This window comes from Cyrtonyx montezumae, unplaced genomic scaffold (genome assembly GCF_038088225.1).
Source record: "Cyrtonyx montezumae isolate F1298 unplaced genomic scaffold, pur_monq_1.0 scaffold_3, whole genome shotgun sequence".
Taxonomy (NCBI): domain Eukaryota; kingdom Metazoa; phylum Chordata; class Aves; order Galliformes; family Odontophoridae; genus Cyrtonyx; species Cyrtonyx montezumae.
In genome coordinates, this window is record NW_027072034.1 from 87162832 (window position 1) to 87180034 (window position 17203).

The following is a 17203-nucleotide window of genomic DNA, read 5'->3' on the forward strand; positions in this document are numbered from 1 at the left end:
CTAGGGCTTCTTGTGGATAACAGGTTGACCATGAGCCAGAAGCGTGCAGTTATGCACAAGAAGGCCAATTATATCCTGGGGTGTATTAAAAAGGGTGTGGCCCCCAGGCAGCGGAAGATGATCTTTCCCTTCTTCTCTTCCCTGGTGAAGCTACATCTGAAATACTGTGTCCAGTTCTTAGCTCCTCAGTTCAGAAAAGGAAGGGATCTCCTAGAGAGTTCAGTGAAGAGCCATAGAGATCATTAGGAACCTAGAGGCTCCTGTATGAGGAGTGGCTGAGAGACCTGGGGATTCTTCCATCTTCAGATACTGAAAGGCCATTATCAGGTCTCCTCGGAGCCTTCTCTTCTCCAGGTTGAGCAATCCCAGCTCTCTCAGCCTGTCCTCATAGGAAAGGTGTTCCATCCCTTGGATCATTTTTTTGTAGCTCTCCTCTGGACATGCTCTAGCAGGTCTATGTCTGTCCTGTACTGAGGACTACACATCCGTACTCCAGGCAAGGTCTCGCCAGCACAGAGCAGAGGGCAGGATTACTTCCCTAGATCTGCTGACCACACTTCTTCTGATAGAGTGCATGATATGTTTGGCTTTCTGGGCTGTGAGTATACATTGCTGGCTCATATTCAACTCACCATTCACCAGTACTCCCAAGTGCCTTTTAGCAGTGTTATTCTACATTCTTATGTCCCCCATAGTGGGGATTGCCAGGACCAAGGTATAAGATGTCATAATTTATTATAGAAGGCTGAAATCTTACACCGCTTGTAGTTATGAGAAATTTCATTTTGATCTCAGTGAGTCTAGGACTTAACTCTAAAGATGAACAACAGAGAAAATAGTCATAATTTAGTTACTAGTCATGTTCGACCACCAATGTTATAGATGTATTTATTTTGACATTTACAGTATGGCTGTGGTTTGTGAGTGAAGTAAAACTCATCAGTTTTTCAACTTCATATTTGTACCATCTTTCTGAAACTGTAGGAGAATTAGGAAAGTGCCTGTGAAATCACTCCAGTATCTGGCTTACTAGGTCACTGTGCATTCTGGGTCTATTTCTGAACAAGTCAAGTCAGTTTTTCAAGGATCATCTCATAGACCTATTTCTTCTTTCCCTAGGTACACCTATGGCCAGCCTGTTGAGGGGAAAGTCCAGCTCAGTGTGTGCAGGGATTTTGATTCATATGGGAGGTGCAAGAAAAGCCCAGTTTGTCAATCATTTACCAAAGATGTATGATACAAAATTATCGTTCCTCTTCGTGCTTACCTTCTTCTCAGCATTCTTGCTTCTCTTCCTTTACTTGCTGCACATTCTTTTTTCTTTCATTATTGATTCGCTTCACTCTACTGATCTGTTGGCTTAGATCACTTTCAGGAACTCAGGGCATTTAATTCTTTTCTTGGTTTTCCACTAGGCGTGAAGAGGTACCTACATATTCTTTCTCAGTTTCCCACCTAAAATATGCATAATGATCCTATCCTGTATGATAATTTTTGAAGTAATGAGATAATACTCCATTTTGAAAGCTTTGAAAAGTTCTCCTCTTGACTACATAGACCTCAACTGATAAAATTCCGTAAATGATTTTTGCCCATTTTCAGTCTACTGTGGAAGGTCTGTTGTTCATCAGATGATATGCAGACATGGGAAATTTATACCCCCAAGACCTTTACTTTTGTTTGTCTCATTGGTTATGTATCAATATAAGAAGATGTGTGTTCAATCAGTACTATGCAACAGTATATTTCTAAGACATTTACTAAGAAATTCAAAAATAATGGGAAGAAAGAGAACATGGAATGTACTCACAATTGATGTTGATTTTGTATGCATTGGTATTCTCCCAGTCAAGATCTGACTGACAGGGAGTGTGAGACAGAGCGACTATTTGCAAGAGTTTCTTGTCTCCTCTCATGTCAAAATTTATGGGAGTGCCATTCATCTCCCACTGCTGCCAGGCAATGCTGGACACTTCATAAGACAGAACAAATGGGACTTTGATGGACTGATAAACACAGTATGCTGTCATGGATCATAGGTGTAAGGCAATATCACAGGAAGCGTCTACACAGTGGTTAAAGATATCAGTAAATAAAGGTCTTGTATATTGCCAGTACATTTTATAAGCTGTGGTCCTTGTAACAGGATTAGTTTTCTTCACTTTCCAGCTGAATACAGATGGGTGCCTCTCCCAGGTTCTCAGCTCCAAGATCTTTGAACTAAATCGCATTGGTTACATGAGAAATCTTGATGTGAAAGCCATTGTCACAGAGAAAGGAACAGGTAATCCCTTCTAAACAGTCAGTAATAGCAATAGTGTTATGATCAAAAAAAGAAAGTAAGGAATATTCAACCTCTGTTTTCTGAGCACAAGAATGCCTTTTTTTAAGAAGAATATCCATTTTTATAAGCATATTTCCATGCAAATGTTAAGTCTGATGAAGACAAAGTGTATTTTCCTTTGACTCTGGGCATGTCTTACAGGTCTGCAACTTACATCTACTCAGTCTATTTACATAACTCAAGTGATGAGCAGTTTACAGTTTGAGAATGTGGATAACCACTACAGAAGAGGAATTCCTTATGTTGGACAGGTAAGTGAGAGCATAAAGAGATTGTATTTAGGATGAGAGAGGAAATAAGATAACAGTGATGGGAGAGATTTGGGGATCATTTGGGGGAACTGTTATCACCGTAGGCTTATTTCTTTACATATACAATGCCCTATCAGTAATTCTGAATACAGAAGAGTATAAGTTTGTGTGGGTTTGTGTCTGCCAGAAATATTTTGGATCAAAACGATCCATTAATTAGCACTTTTCTAACTTGGATTTTCAACTTGATTTAAATCACTGCCTCTCCCTTCAAAAGTGACAAATGCAAATGGCAAAAATAAAACATAAAAAAGAAACAGGATATGATGGAAGAGAGTGAAAGAAAATTTAACTGAAAAAAAAAGGAATTAACAACTGTTTCTGTTTCAAAAAGCGTTTTCATGATTTTATGTTTAATTACAAATTCCACATCACTTTCTCAGTGATTGAAAGGAGAGATAGAAATCTGTCTTTCTTCCTCTTACATCCAGTTCAGCTTTTTATATTTTCAGTGAGAAAAGGCTAAGGGATCATTCTATCAGTATCACTGAAGGGAAGGAAGTGATTGTCCTTTGAGGACTTTTTCCCTTCTGGAAGATGTTCATATAACTATTAATTTCTCATAATTCTGTATCTGGACAGTGAGAGTAGCCAGTGTATTTAATATATCATTACTCCTTCAGTTATTTGTTTGTTTGTTTATGAAAATGAATGCTCATTTCAAGTAACCTAAAATTTACTTGATGGTCTCTGGCATTTCTTATTTATTTGTTTAATATATTAATAGAACAGATAGTGGGACAGAATCAGAAAAATGTTCAGAACAAAAATCTGAAGAAAAAGTCTTCGGACTTGGAAAGTAACAGAGGCTCAAGACTAAGAAAGGAAAAAATGGAGGAAATTTTATATTTAAACTGTATAGTCTAAAAGGAGTGATGATTAAAGATGTGAGACTTAAGAAGTTTAGATGAGGTGCTAAGGGATTTGATTTAGTAGCTGGGTAGGAATAGTGATAGGAGGATGGTTGGACTAGATGATCTTGTAGGTCCTTTCCAACCTTATGAACCTATGAACCTATGAAGTTCTTGCTCCATATTCATTGATGCAACAGCTGCTGAGGAAGCTCCCTTTCCATGCATTTCAAGATAAATAACTGAGATAACAGCCAGACAGTGAAGACATATATTTTTCTAGTCTTAATTGGAAGGGAGGAGAAAAAGCAATTTGCTTTGTGGAGAGAGAAGGGCTGTAAATTTTGCATACCTATACACAAATTACAACAATATAAACTTGTTTGGCATTTTTTTCTCCTACAGATCAAGCTGGCAGACAAAGACAACTCTGCTGTTTCCAATAAAGTTATTCAGCTATTTGTTAATAACAAGAATACACACAACTTCACCACTGATGTTAATGGCATTGCTACATTTAGCATTGACACATCCAAAATGTTTGATCCTGAGCTTAGTCTAAAAGTGAGTACAAAACAAGATGGGAGGGGAGGGATGGAGAGGAATAGAATGGGGGAGAGGAAGAGGGAGATGGAAACAGAGACAGAGATAGATGATCTTAAACTGAATCCCAAAAGATGGGATGAGGTTTGAATTCTGGTAATAAAATATATTTTGTTTTATTTCATGTTCTAGAATTCTCAGAAAATGCCATGAAAGAAGTGAGAAAAGTACCTGAGTTGTTGCAATGCAATGTCTTGCTGCAAGGCTACAAGATTATTGTGCTACTTATTTCTTACCTGCTTGGCTTTCGATGTGATTCTTACATTTGTGCACTCTGTGAACTGATCTTTCTGTTGTATGTGACAATGATTCCCCTAGTGAGCTATTTTTGTTTTTCTTTTCTTCCCTTCTACTTCTCCTAATCAGGCAATATACAAAACCAGTAACCAGTGCCATTCTGAAGGCTGGATAGAACCTTCCTACCCAGATGCATCTCTCTCTGTCCAGCGTTTATACTCCTGGACTAGCAGTTTTGTGAAGATTGATCCTTTGTGGAAAGTAATGAGCTGTGGGCAGAAGAAGATGATCACTGTACACTATATCTTGAACACAGAAGGATATGAGCATATCAATATCATTAACTTCTACTATGTGGTGAGTATAGCTTTTTGAACAGTTTCACTGAAAGGGCTTTACCATGAACCTATCTGGCAGTCCATCCACAGCAGTTATGCTAGTGAGCTCTTCCTGTTTCTGGATTGACTGATAATCTAAAATTAGGAACAGCACCAAGCTGACTTGGAAAAACTAGGCAAAATAATCTGATGCTTCTGGCTGGGTTACTTTATTCTGTAGCATGTAACCACCTTTAACCATCTTTATACTGTCTTAGGCCATGGTTCATTTCTCTATTGTTCAATAAACTCTTTTCCCTTGCCCTTCTCCCTTCCGTTGTTTTTTCTGCTGCTTCCTGGCCAGTAGCAGCAGCAGTGGCAGCATCTAGCATACCTTATGGCTGATATTTAAACATACGAAGCCATGCCAATGTGCATGTCTCAATTATCATGTTGATGTATGTTGAACTCGATTGTCAGTTTCTTCCTCAAACCTCTAATAATCCATAAATGTATTGTTGTTTTCTTTACAGGGCATGGCAAAAGGCAAGATTGTCCTCACAGGGGAAATTAAAGTTAATATCCAAGCTGGTAAGTTAAGCTGTCATCATCAGGTTTCTGCATTTTAAAAAATTAATGGGCAAACTGGGGAACTGGGGACCAAGACAACATTTCTTGGATGCACACAGCTGCTATGGGATAGCCGTATCCCTTTTCACCAATGCATGTGTGCATGATACTATCACTACCAGTAAGAGCACAGTAAAATCAGGTTAATCCATAAAACAGTTTCAGATATGAATCAAGAAACAGTGTCACATAAAGATATTCCCAAAGGATTATGGAGGGAATGCACTGTGGTCTGTGGGGCTGTCTGGCTACATGTTCAAACTCACTGAAAATCTGAGGGCGTCTGGATCTGAACTCTTGACATGTCACCTCCTGTCAACTGCCTGTTACTCCAGGCTTTTTCAGTTTATAGTCCAACTGTAGACTGCTCCATGGATTGGTACAAATGCATGTCTGTCTATATGGTGCCTACAGGAGAAGATCTTTCTGTTTGTCTCTATATTAGTCTCTTCTTCTCAAATAGCAGATCAAAATGGCACCTTCACGATTCCACTTGTGGTCAATGAGAAAATGGCTCCAGTCCTTCGGTTGCTTGTATATATGTTACACCCTGCGAAGGAGCTGGTAGCAGACAGTGTCCGATTTCCAATTGAGAAGTGCTTCAGAAACAAGGTGAGAAGCATTAAGAATTATCTGTTGCCAAATAAATACAAATCTTTTGTTCACACTTTCACAGCAGTTTTATTTATTCTTCATCCTCCTTTTTTTCTCTTTGGCCTTATATCTTTTCTCTACCACTACCTAGCCTCATTGCCAAAAGGTAAATCCTCTAAAATTAAAATCTACTTTTCTGGAAACACACTACCCCCAAATTCTACCTGTTCTCTTAAACTATACTAGTGTTTAATATAGGTTGGAATTTCTGTTTTTTAACCAAACAAACATGTTTTAGTCTCACTCCACTTTACAGAGTAATGTAATGTTTTACACTTGTTCTGATGAATAAAAATGCAGTTTATATTTACCACAACTAAATACATAGATTGATCCTAAAGTAATGACTCCTATTTATTTCCTTGGAAAATATAACAGATACAAAGAGCACAATAACACTGTGCGATAAAGCAAATTCTCAACTACAAAACACAATTTTTCAGTATGGTCACTACCACTAGTTACGCATTTTCACCAGCAAAGAACAAAATCCTGCATGGCCATCTGGAACATGGTTTGTCTTTCATGTCTCTATTGCAACTGCTGAAATACACCACACACTACTTCACTGTACTAACAACCACTCTTTGGTTTCCTTAAACATTCAAGTATCAGTGAATGTCAGTGCAATTTTTTCACATTTTTTTATTTCCTCTTTTTTTTTTTAACAAAACTTGAACATTGTTTTGTAATTTTTAATTGAGATTTCACTTTAAGATTTGTCTTATCTTTTGTTCTTGAAAGCTAAAGATATTCAGACATGAAGCAAAATATTAGAAAATAAAACAAATGGGGTTCAGCAAATGTTTTCATTGATTTCTTGTGATCTCCTCCTCCTGCTTTTTCCCTCTTATCTAATACAAATATCTTTTTTTTTTGCTTTGAATAGATTCAAAACAGAATGATTTGTACTGTAATTTGTAAGGCAGAACAAATTTGTAGTAAAATACAATTTGCTCATTGTAGATCTTATTACATGTAGTCAAGTGTCATAGTAAGATTTATTTTGACAATAGGGGCATCAGAATCACACTTTATTTTAAACCACTTCAGGTAGGCTTCATTTAAGTTACCACAACATAGAAATCTGTGTGCTTATTGCCCAAGCCTCCCTTATAACTGAGGCCTATTTCAAGACCAACTGTGTTTTAACAGAAAAGTCTTACATTATTCTTCAAATAGATCCTGAGAAGCCTTGAACGGTAAGGATTAGCCATACCAACATGTGTTTGATAAATTTCAGGTCCAGCTGCAATTCTCTGAAAACCAGATGCTCACTGCTTCCAATGTCAGTTTAGTGATTGAAGCTGCTGCAAATTCCTTCTGTGCTTTGAGAGCAGTGGATAAAAGCGTGCTGCTTCTGAAGGCTGAGACAGAGTTGACTGCAGAAATGGTAAGTTACCCATGCAAGTACAATTTTTTCATTCCTTGAAATATTGCTTTATTCTCTATTTGTCTCTTCACTAGAGGTTGTTATCCTGTGTTAGACATCCCCCAGTTTTTACATGTGCTGGTCATAATAGTATGTTCATATTATGCAGTCTTCATTTCCTAGCAGTCAGAAGTCCTGTAAAGGACCTAGGATTTGATTTAACCAGTGACTCTAGTACTTGCATAATCATCTGAGAAGCTTCATCAGATGATCACAAATCAATAAGCATGCCACGCAAAGACATCAGCTTTATCCTGAATACTATATTCTCAGGAGGGTGCAGGACAAGAAAAGAGACTTGAGAAAGAGTAAAAACCCAAATGGAAGGTGAAGCCCCAGCTTACTTTGCAGGTAACAATTCCATGCTCTGTAAGAATCACAGATACACACACAGAATATATACATTTGGAAGGGACCTCTAGAGATCATGTGATCCAACACATTTCTCAAGCAGGAACACCTACACCTGGTTACCCAGGACCAAGTACAGTTGACTTTTGAATATTTCCAAGAAGAGAACTCCACAACTTTCTCTGGGCAACCTGTCTCAGTGTTCCATCACCAACACACTCCAGAATTACTTCCTGATGTACAAAGGGAATCACTTGAATTCCAATTTGTGCTCATTGCTTCTCGTCATAGCAATGGTGACTGCTAAAAAGATCCTTGCTCTGTCCTCATTGTACCCTCACTTCAGGTATTTATTTGCATTAATGTGATGTCTTTGAATCTATTCTTCTCTAGACTAAACAGTCCTAGCTATGAAATGCTCTTCTTTATGATGTTTTGTTGGAGTCTGTCCAGCAGCTCCACATCTCTCTTTTACTGAGGAGCCTGTAACTTGTCCCACCACACCAGATGTGGCCTCTCCAATGCTGAGTGGAGGGGAAGGGTCACCTCCCTCAACCTGCTGGCAATGCTCCTCCACAAGTGGGCTTTGCTGCAAGGACACATTTGTTGACTTTTGTCCATCAGGACTACAGATCCTTCTTTGCAAAGCTGCTTTCCAGATGATTGACCCCATGCATATATTGATTCATGGGATTATTCTTTCCCAGAGACAGGACTTTGCACTTCTCTTTTCATGTTCATATATTCATGTTTCATATGTCTCCTGTCTGCTCATTTCTCTGTCCTGTGGAGGTCCCTGAGGATGGCATCAAACTTACCAAGAGTACGCTCTCTCACACAGAATCACAGAATTTCAGGGGTTGTAAGGGACCTCTACCCATCATCCAGATTATTAATTGAGGTATTAAACAGTCCTGGATCCAGTATTGACCTCTGGGGTACATGTTAGTTACTGTTCTCTGATTAGACATCAGTGATCACCACCTTCTGGGCCAGGATGTTGAGTTTTCAGTCCAAGAAAAAGAGCATGGTTTCAAACAGGGCAGCATCTCAGTGCTGGTAATTGCCAGCACATGACCATGTAATCAAGATTGATCTTTGTGCTTCCTTCCCTCACAGATATACAACTTGCACCCCATTCAAGACCTACAAGGCTATATATTCAAAGGGCTCAACCTAGAAGATGATCCTCAAGATCCGTGTGTCTCATCTGATAGCATCTTTTACAAAGGCTTGTATTACAGACCTCTAACATCTGGATTAGGCCCAGATGTATATCAGTTCCTCAGGGTAAATGTCCTGTACATTGCTTAAAACTGTTGAAGGGAGTTTCTACTTATGTTGTAGTTTTACAGTTTTTACAGTGCTCTAAGCAGAATTCATACATGACAAATTCTTGCAATTGACATCCATTCTCAATTGTCTCTGATGCATTTTGTGATTTTCAATTGTGCAGAGAACTCAAAGAAGTCTCTGCATATAAGTCTCTGGTCATTTCTGTGGTGGAAAGGTAGTAATGGGAAGAGGGAGGAATATAATAAACCTCAGCTGCAGTATCATTGTGACTGACATCAAAATGTGTTTTTCACAGGATACAGGAATGAAATTTTTTACCAACTCAAAGGTTCGGCAACCAGTTGTATGTACTAGTGAAACAGTAAGATCCCCATCATATTTCTGGAATGCGGGATTCACAGCTTCTACACAGCACATCAAATCATCAGGTAGTATAGGAGATAGGAAAGAAATTTTACTTTTCTCTTAAAAAAAATGGGATTTGTGTGGAATGGACATGGGCAGTACTCACAGATCTCCTTTGTCAGTGTTCAACTTTCAGAATAGTTCATTTGAATATTCTGGCTCAGAATGAGATGGCTTACAATAGCAAGTACCCAAAAAACCCTTTCAGGCCAACACTTCTGATTTATATCCAGTTTAATATTGGGACGTGTTGGCAACTGGAAGAATGTCAAGCAAAACTGACATTGTTGACAATGATCTCTTTCTGTACAGAGCTTACTGAAGAGACAGTGCAACAGAGTGACCATCACACAGGTCTGAGAGCCAAGTGTCCTGAGTCTTATGCTCACAGTTGGAGACCAAGAGCAGTTCAAGAAATGTTTTTTTTTTTTCCTTAGTAATATAAAGTTATACCAAACTCATAAACACATCAGTGACATTAATTAATAGTTGTGTAGTATTGATATGATAGTTTCAGGTAGAAAGAAATGGGTGTAATTATCCTTTATACTTGTTTATGGAAGTCAAATCCTGTCCTTTCTGAGAGTCTATGTGAAACAGGGCTGATTAAATTCCCACTATCTTTTAACAGCTGAAGTAGCTACAGAAGAACGTGGGAAGAGACTCATCCTTGAGACTATTAGGGAATTCTTCCCTGAAACTTGGATTTGGGATATTGTCCTAATAAAGTGAGTACTGCTTCATCTCTCTATTTGCTGTGCTTTAAAAGTTACTAATATGTCTCCTGCATTATTGTAATTTATTGCCACCTCTTCTTATCATTTGACCCGGAAGAATCATCTTTTTCAGTCATCCTCTGACCATCTGCCCTCTCTACTTTCATGATAATGTTACCCTGTTCCAAAACATCTGTTTCCACAATGTGTATACCATGACTCATACTCCCGATGAAGAGAAAACCTCTGCTTAAAACTTGGTCTGCCAAAAAAGAAATCTGAGCTTTCTTTCCAAAGTCAGGGAAATGATGGGCAAAAGATCTTCCACACTGACTTTTCTGAGAAGCCTTGGATGGTAAGTTCTGGTGGGGTTTGGATGTGGGATTTCTACAGACAGAATAGAGATAGTGTTCATCCTGAAAACGTAAGAGTTTCTACAGAAAACTAAGTTATATGAAACTTGGTCTGTCCAAACTCATTCTTTGTTCATTTCCACCAGCTCTACTGGAAAAGCTACTGTCTCATACACAATCCCTGACACCATCACAGAATGGAAGGCCAGTGCCTTCTGTGTGGAAGAGTTGGCTGGATTTGGTATATCTGTGCCTGCCACCCTGACAGCCTTCCAGCCTTTCTTTGTGGACTTGACCTTGCCATACTCCATCATTCATGGAGAAGATTTCCTGCTTAGAGCCAACGTCTTTAACTACCTCAACCACTGCATCAAGGTATGTAATTCTGTACACACTTCTAGACCCTACCCCACCTCCAAACAGTCTGCAGGCTTTGCAGTCTGGAAAAGCAAGCAAATACAAATAAACAAATGAACAGAAAAAGAGTATCAAAACGATGGATGTAAATGACTGGATCTGGATCTGCTTGACTGGTGCACTGCTCTTCTCTTTCTGTCTGATAATAGACTGAATTTGTCCTAAACCACTATAAAACAGGAGGAGATCTATGTGAACTGTGTCTAGGATGTTTGTACAAACAACTATCACTGCCCTGTCACTGTCAGACAAATCTGACAAGTAAGGAGGGTTAGAAAGTATCCCAGCCCTCTGTCAAGGGCACACCCCCTGCCTGCCTACCCCACTTCCCCAGGTCCCCCTAAGCAATAGGTTTGGGGTGCTGGAAACTGATGAGGAGGTGAGTGGGGAGGTGAGGGAGGATCTGCCTATTAGGGGGACTAGGGCAAGGCAATTGTCCCCATGCCTTGAGACTGCCTCTGCCAGGAAAGACACAAGGGTAATTGTGGTAGGCAATTCCCTTCTCAGAGGAACGGAGGGCCCTATGTGCAGACCGACCCAACCTGTAGAGAGGTGCGTTGCCTCCCTGGGGCCTAGGTAAGGGATATCACCAAAAAACTCCCAGGTCTGGTTTGTTCCTCTGATTGTTTTTCATTATTGATAGTTCAGGCAGGCAGTGATGAAATCACTCAAGGAAGCCTGTGAACTATCAAAAGGGATTTCAGGGAGTTAGGGAAGTTGGTTGAGGGAATGAGAGCAAAAGTGATGCTTTCCTCTCTGCCTTCTGGAATGGTGAGGGATATGGAGCAGTCTAGGAAAATTCAGGCTCTGAATAAGTCACTTGAAAGGATGGTGCTGCCACAGGAACTTCAAGTTATTTGATCATAGGGTGGTTTACTTGTTGACTGGCACAACAGGATAGGTCTTGCCCGTCTCCAAGGGGAAAGCAGATCCTAGGCCAGGAGCTGGCAGGGTTCATTGAGAGAGCTTTAAACTAGATATGAAGGGGGAAGAGGAGAAAATGTCACTCGCTAGAGTGGAGCAAGTAGTTCAGTAGATCTGATGGGGGAAGTGGGTGGAGGTCAACAGGACAGAGAAAGGCTTGGGGATGTTGTCATTGTAGGAGATTGCAGGAAAACACCTCTGGATCATCCTGTAGTATCTTGTGAGTACTCCCCAGAGGAGTTACCGTTGTAAAATCCCTGCCTGAAATCTTCTTGCATCACTTTAGGTTTACCTGCACCTGCTGCTTCCCTGAAGTATACTAATGCGCACAGCATGGGAAATAAACAGGAAGAGTTAGAGGTCTGCATGCAGTCACAAGGCTGTGATCTCATAATGATCATGGAGACATGGTGGGATGGCTTGCATGACTGTAATGCTGTCATGGATGGCTATGTGCTTCTTAGGAAAGACAGGATGGAAAGGCGGGGTTGTGGAATTGCTCTTTATGTGAGAAAGCAACTAGAATGTATCAGGCTTCTCCTAGGAGAAGGCGATGTACCAATTGAGAGCTTGTGGGTGAGAACTGGGGGGCAGGCTAATGTGGGTGACACTGTTGTGGAGGTGTATTATAGGACCCCTGATCAGGAGGAGAAAGATGATGAGGTCTTCTACAAGCAGCTGGAGGTAGCCTTTCAATTTCAGGTGTTGGTTCTTGTGGGGGACTTCAGTTATCCAGATATGTGTTGGGAAAGCAATATGGCCAGGCACGCATGCTCCAGATGGTTCCTGCAATGTGTTGAAGATAACTTTCTGATGCTGGTGGTGAAGGAGCTGACAAGGAGTGGGATGTTACTGGACCTTGTTCTTATTAACATGGATGGGCTTGTTGGGGAAGTGAAGGCTGGGGACAGATTGGGATGTAGTGATCACGAGATGGTGGAGTTCAAGATCTTGAGTGGAAGAAACAAACCAAAAAATAGGATTGCTACCCTGGACTTTAGGAGAGCTGACTTTAATCTCTGCCGGGACTTTCTTGGAGCTATCCTGTGGGCTAGGGTGTTAGAAGATAAGAAGGCCTGTGAAAGCTGGTCAGCATTTAAACAGGACTTCTTCCAAGCTCAGGATCAGTGCATCTCTGTGAGTAAGAAATCTGGCAAGGATGACAGGAGACCTGTATGGATGAGCAAGCAGCTCATGCATAAACTCAAAGGGAAGACAAGGGTCCATGAAATGTGGAAAAAGGGTCTGACCACTTGGGAAGAATATAGGAATGTTGTCAGGGCCTACAGGGATGGAACAAGAAAGGTCAAAGCCAACCTGGAGTTAGATCTGGCAACGGAGATAAAGGATCATAAGAAAGATTTTTTTAAGCATGTCAGCAGTAAAAGGAAGACTAGGGAAAATGTGGGTCCGCTATTGAATGAGGGGAGTGTTCTGGCAATGGGAGATGCAGAGAAGGTGGAGACACTGAACTCCTTCTTTGCTTCTGTCTCCACTGCGGGAACTCCCTCTTGGGACTCCTGAACCATGGGTTTAAGTGAGAGGGTCTCGGGAATGGAAAGCTCCCTTTGGTGAGGAAGGAGATGGTCTGAGAGTGTCTACTCAACATCAATGTACGCAAATCCATGGGCGCCGATGGGATGCATCCACATGTACTGAGGGAGTTGGCAGAGGTGACTGCTGAACCGCCTTCTATCATCTTCGAGAGGTCTTGGAAAATGGGAGAAGTGCCTGAAGGTTGGAGGATAGCAAGTGTCACTCTGGTTTTCAAAAAGGGCAAGAAGGTGGATCCGGGGAACTACAGGCCAGGCAGCCTCACCTCCGTCTCTGGAAATGTGTTGGAAGAGTTTGTTCTGGATGCCAGCTCCAGTCAGTTGGAAGAGAAGAGAGTTATCAGTAGTCAGTATGGGTTCACCAGGGGAGGGTCATGCTCAACCAATCTGGTAACATTCTATGATGTCATTACTGGCTGGGTGGATGGGGGAAGAGCAGTGGATGTAGTCTATCTTGACTTCAGCAAGGCATTTGACACTGTCTTCCATAGCATCCTTATAACAAAGTTGAGGAAGTGTGAAATAGATGAGTGGACTGCAAGGCAGATTGAGAACTGGCTGACTGGCAGAGCTCAGAGGGTTGTGATTGGTGGTGCAGAGTCCAGTTCAAGGACTGTACTTAATGGTGCTCCTCAGTGGTCGGTGCTGGGTCCAGTCCTGTTCAACATCTTCATCAAGGACCTTGATCAGGGGATAGAGTCCACCTTCAGCAAGTTTGCTGATGATACGAAGCTGGGAGGAGTGGCACACTGGAAGCGTGGAACACCTCCCTTATAAGGAAAGGCTGAGAGACCTGGGTCTGTTCAGCCTTGAAAGAAGAATACTCAGAGGAGACCTGATCCACGTCTATAGACATCTAAGAAGTAGGAGCAAAACTGATGATGCTGGACTCTTCTCAGCAGTGTGTGGCAACAGGATGAGGGGAAATGGTCACAAACTGATGCATAGGAAGTTCCGCATGAATGTGCGTGGGAACTTCTTCACAGTAAGAGTTATTGAGCACTAGCACAGGATGCCCAGAGAGGTTGTGTGTGGAGTCTCCTTCTCTGGAGAAGTTCAAGACCCACCTGGATGCCTACCTGTGCAACCTGGTCTAGGGAGCCTGCTTTGGCAGGGGGGCTGGACTCAATGGTCTTTAGAGGTCCCTTCCAACCCATACAATTCTGTGTTTCTGTGATTCTGTAACTGTCTTCTGAAATATAAAAGGAAGAAAATGGGTGCTTTGTGAAGTATCATTCACTTTTCAATGTTATGCAAGCCATCACTTTTTATTGGGGTCCTTCTTTTAAGGTTATATGTGAAGTGTGAAGGAATGAAGTGCTTATACCTTCCAAACCAAAGCATATGAGAAGAACAAGAAGAACAGAAAAGCCTTTGTTCCCTTGGACAGAAGTTCTCAAAAGTAGGGAGTATCAGGGTCTCAGTACTTCCCCTATAGAGTTTATGTGCAACTTCAGAATATTGGTCACAGTGGTTGTCTGTGCTCTTAGTGCTCTATACTTTCCAGGTAAAACACCTCCAGAGCACAGATGCACTGTATCTCTACACTGAAGGTGCATACATACACTTGAAAAAAGAAAAAGAGAGCTCTTTTGTTTGATTTCTTGTTTCTTATGCTGAATCCTAAAAAGAGAGGCAAGTACGGAGTTTGGGTTTCTTTTGCTTAATTTATTTGCTGAAAATCAGCTCTCTGGTCTCACAAGGAGACTATCAGAAAAGGAGGAAAAATCAAGAGAAATCTTCCTAATTTTTTTTCAAACTCTGTGAACGGTTTGACTTGGGGGAAAAAAAAAGGCCTAGGGCTTTAAACAGTCTATTAAAAATACATCTGTTATTGAGGCCTTCATCTCTTGACCTCATTCTTCTACAACAAAACACAAACAAAAATTAAATAATATCTTCCTTTGCAAGTTAGTTAGCACCAAGTCAACTGAACGTAGTTCCATATCCTGATCAGGAAACAGGTATATGTATAGGATATTTAATATCTCAGTGGAGAATTTCATAAAGAGCAAAACAGGACACTGCCAAAGTCGCATCTGATAGATGATTCACCTGTACGCTGTTATCCCAGGCCTTCAATCTGCTCTACACTGTTAATATTTGACATAAGTAGAGGTGATCCAACCATTCACTAACAATAAAGCATCATTTTTCTATGGTATAAAATCTTTGACACACAACATTCTTCTTTCTGTTCTCAGATTAATGTTTTGCTGTCAGAATCTCTTGATTATCAGGCAAAACTGCTCTCCCCAGAGGATAATGGATGTGTATGTGCCAAAAAAAGAAAGTTATATGTCTGGAGTATTTCCCCCAAACGAATTGGTAAGTGTCTTGGAATCCACCTGATTTCCTGAGACAATTACTAATCAATCTATACCTCACCAGTAAACCTAATTATTTTCCAACTTGGATAATTTTGTCTATCCCTATTCCAACTGTCCAGGCCAAAAAGCCCCTCCAGAAATGCAGTACATTTACCATGTCAGTTTTTAGAGATCAGTTCTCTTCCCATATGTCTCACGTAGAGTGACTGATCATTCATTATGCTGCACTACTTACCCTACTATTCAATAGATAATCATTATCTGATGCAATTTGTCACTTTGACCTTATCTTCTTGACAGAGGTCAACTTTTCCTCTTTTCTACTACTATTTAAGGTGATGTACTATTCAGCATTATTGCTGAGAGCAGTGATGATGAAGCTTGCAAAGAAGAAGCACCTAGAAACATCAGTATTGACTACAGGGACACCCAGATCAGGGCATTGCTGGTTGAGGTACTGCTGACAGCACTTCCGGTTTGCTGTGTACTTCCTACCATGAGAAGAGGAAATTGCAGCAGAAGTACAAAAAGGAAATAAAAGTTGTTCTGGTTCCCTAAAGAACATCTGGCTTGGCTCCACCTTCATCTGGCTGGGGCAGGGTTGGGCTGTTCAATCTAAGATTAAGTCCACTCTCACCTGATGGCCTCTTCCATGAGGATCACTAGGCGTTGGTAAGTGCACATCTTCCTCATACAGAGGAGAAGCTGGAAATGAGGAACTGTGTCTGATGGGAACTCACCTTTTGTACTAGCCATAACAAGTATGAACCTGCAAACTATTGCTTCAGTACAGCCATCTTAAGATGGAGAAGGATGAGGCAGGGCTTGAATACTCTGTCACTGTTTTACTTCTTAATGCTTTGTTCTCACCTGCTGCATGTATCTCTTCTTCCCATCACCATTCCAGCCTGAAGGCATAAGAAGGGAAGCGACCCAAAACTCCTTGATCTGTATGAAAGGTAAGGGCTCAATATACTGCTGAGGGAAGGGAGGGGAGGGGAGGGGAGGGGAGGGGAGGGGAGGGGAGGGGAGGGGAGGGGAGAAGATGGATATTCCACTCTTTCCTGCTCACTGATGCTGTCCATCCATTTTTGCAGATGTTCAAATGGCAGTTACGTGCAGTAGCTACTAAATTACAGTCCTTAGTGCTCAACTCACAGCTACAAAGTCTGTGTTATCTGGTGCATGTCACTTAAACAGTGTCTATGCTTCAGTCAAGATAATGATGGAAGGCCTATGAAGATATCAAAAGGATATTACTATTTTTTACAAAATCTATTCTAGACTGCACACAGTCATGTTTGTTGTTGTCTGTTCCAAGAATAACTGCAGCTTTCAGCTTCATTCTTATCATGGAAATGGAGGGGGGAATACAAACGTCCTCCTCCATCTCATCTTGGTGCTTATTGCAGTTTCCAAGGTTCCCTAGAAAGTGGCTAATATAGGTGTAAAGACAGCCTTTACACTCACCAACCAGCT

At 40.9% G+C, this 17203-nt stretch overlaps 1 protein-coding gene across 1 annotated transcript in view; it reads left to right on the plus strand.

The window, feature by feature from the left end:
- LOC136051429 (ovostatin-like) overlaps positions 1–17203 on the plus strand; it is a 34053-nt gene that overhangs the window by 4761 nt on the left and 12089 nt on the right. Inside the window, 15 exon segments of the mRNA XM_065740871.1 lie at positions 1120–1231; positions 2170–2284; positions 2486–2595; positions 3912–4070; positions 4476–4703; positions 5197–5254; positions 5760–5905; positions 7191–7340; positions 8850–9020; positions 9322–9454; positions 10063–10159; positions 10647–10875; positions 15599–15722; positions 16060–16178; positions 16632–16683. Coding sequence (XP_065596943.1) covers positions 1120–1231; positions 2170–2284; positions 2486–2595; positions 3912–4070; positions 4476–4703; positions 5197–5254; positions 5760–5905; positions 7191–7340; positions 8850–9020; positions 9322–9454; positions 10063–10159; positions 10647–10875; positions 15599–15722; positions 16060–16178; positions 16632–16683 — 2003 coding nt within the window.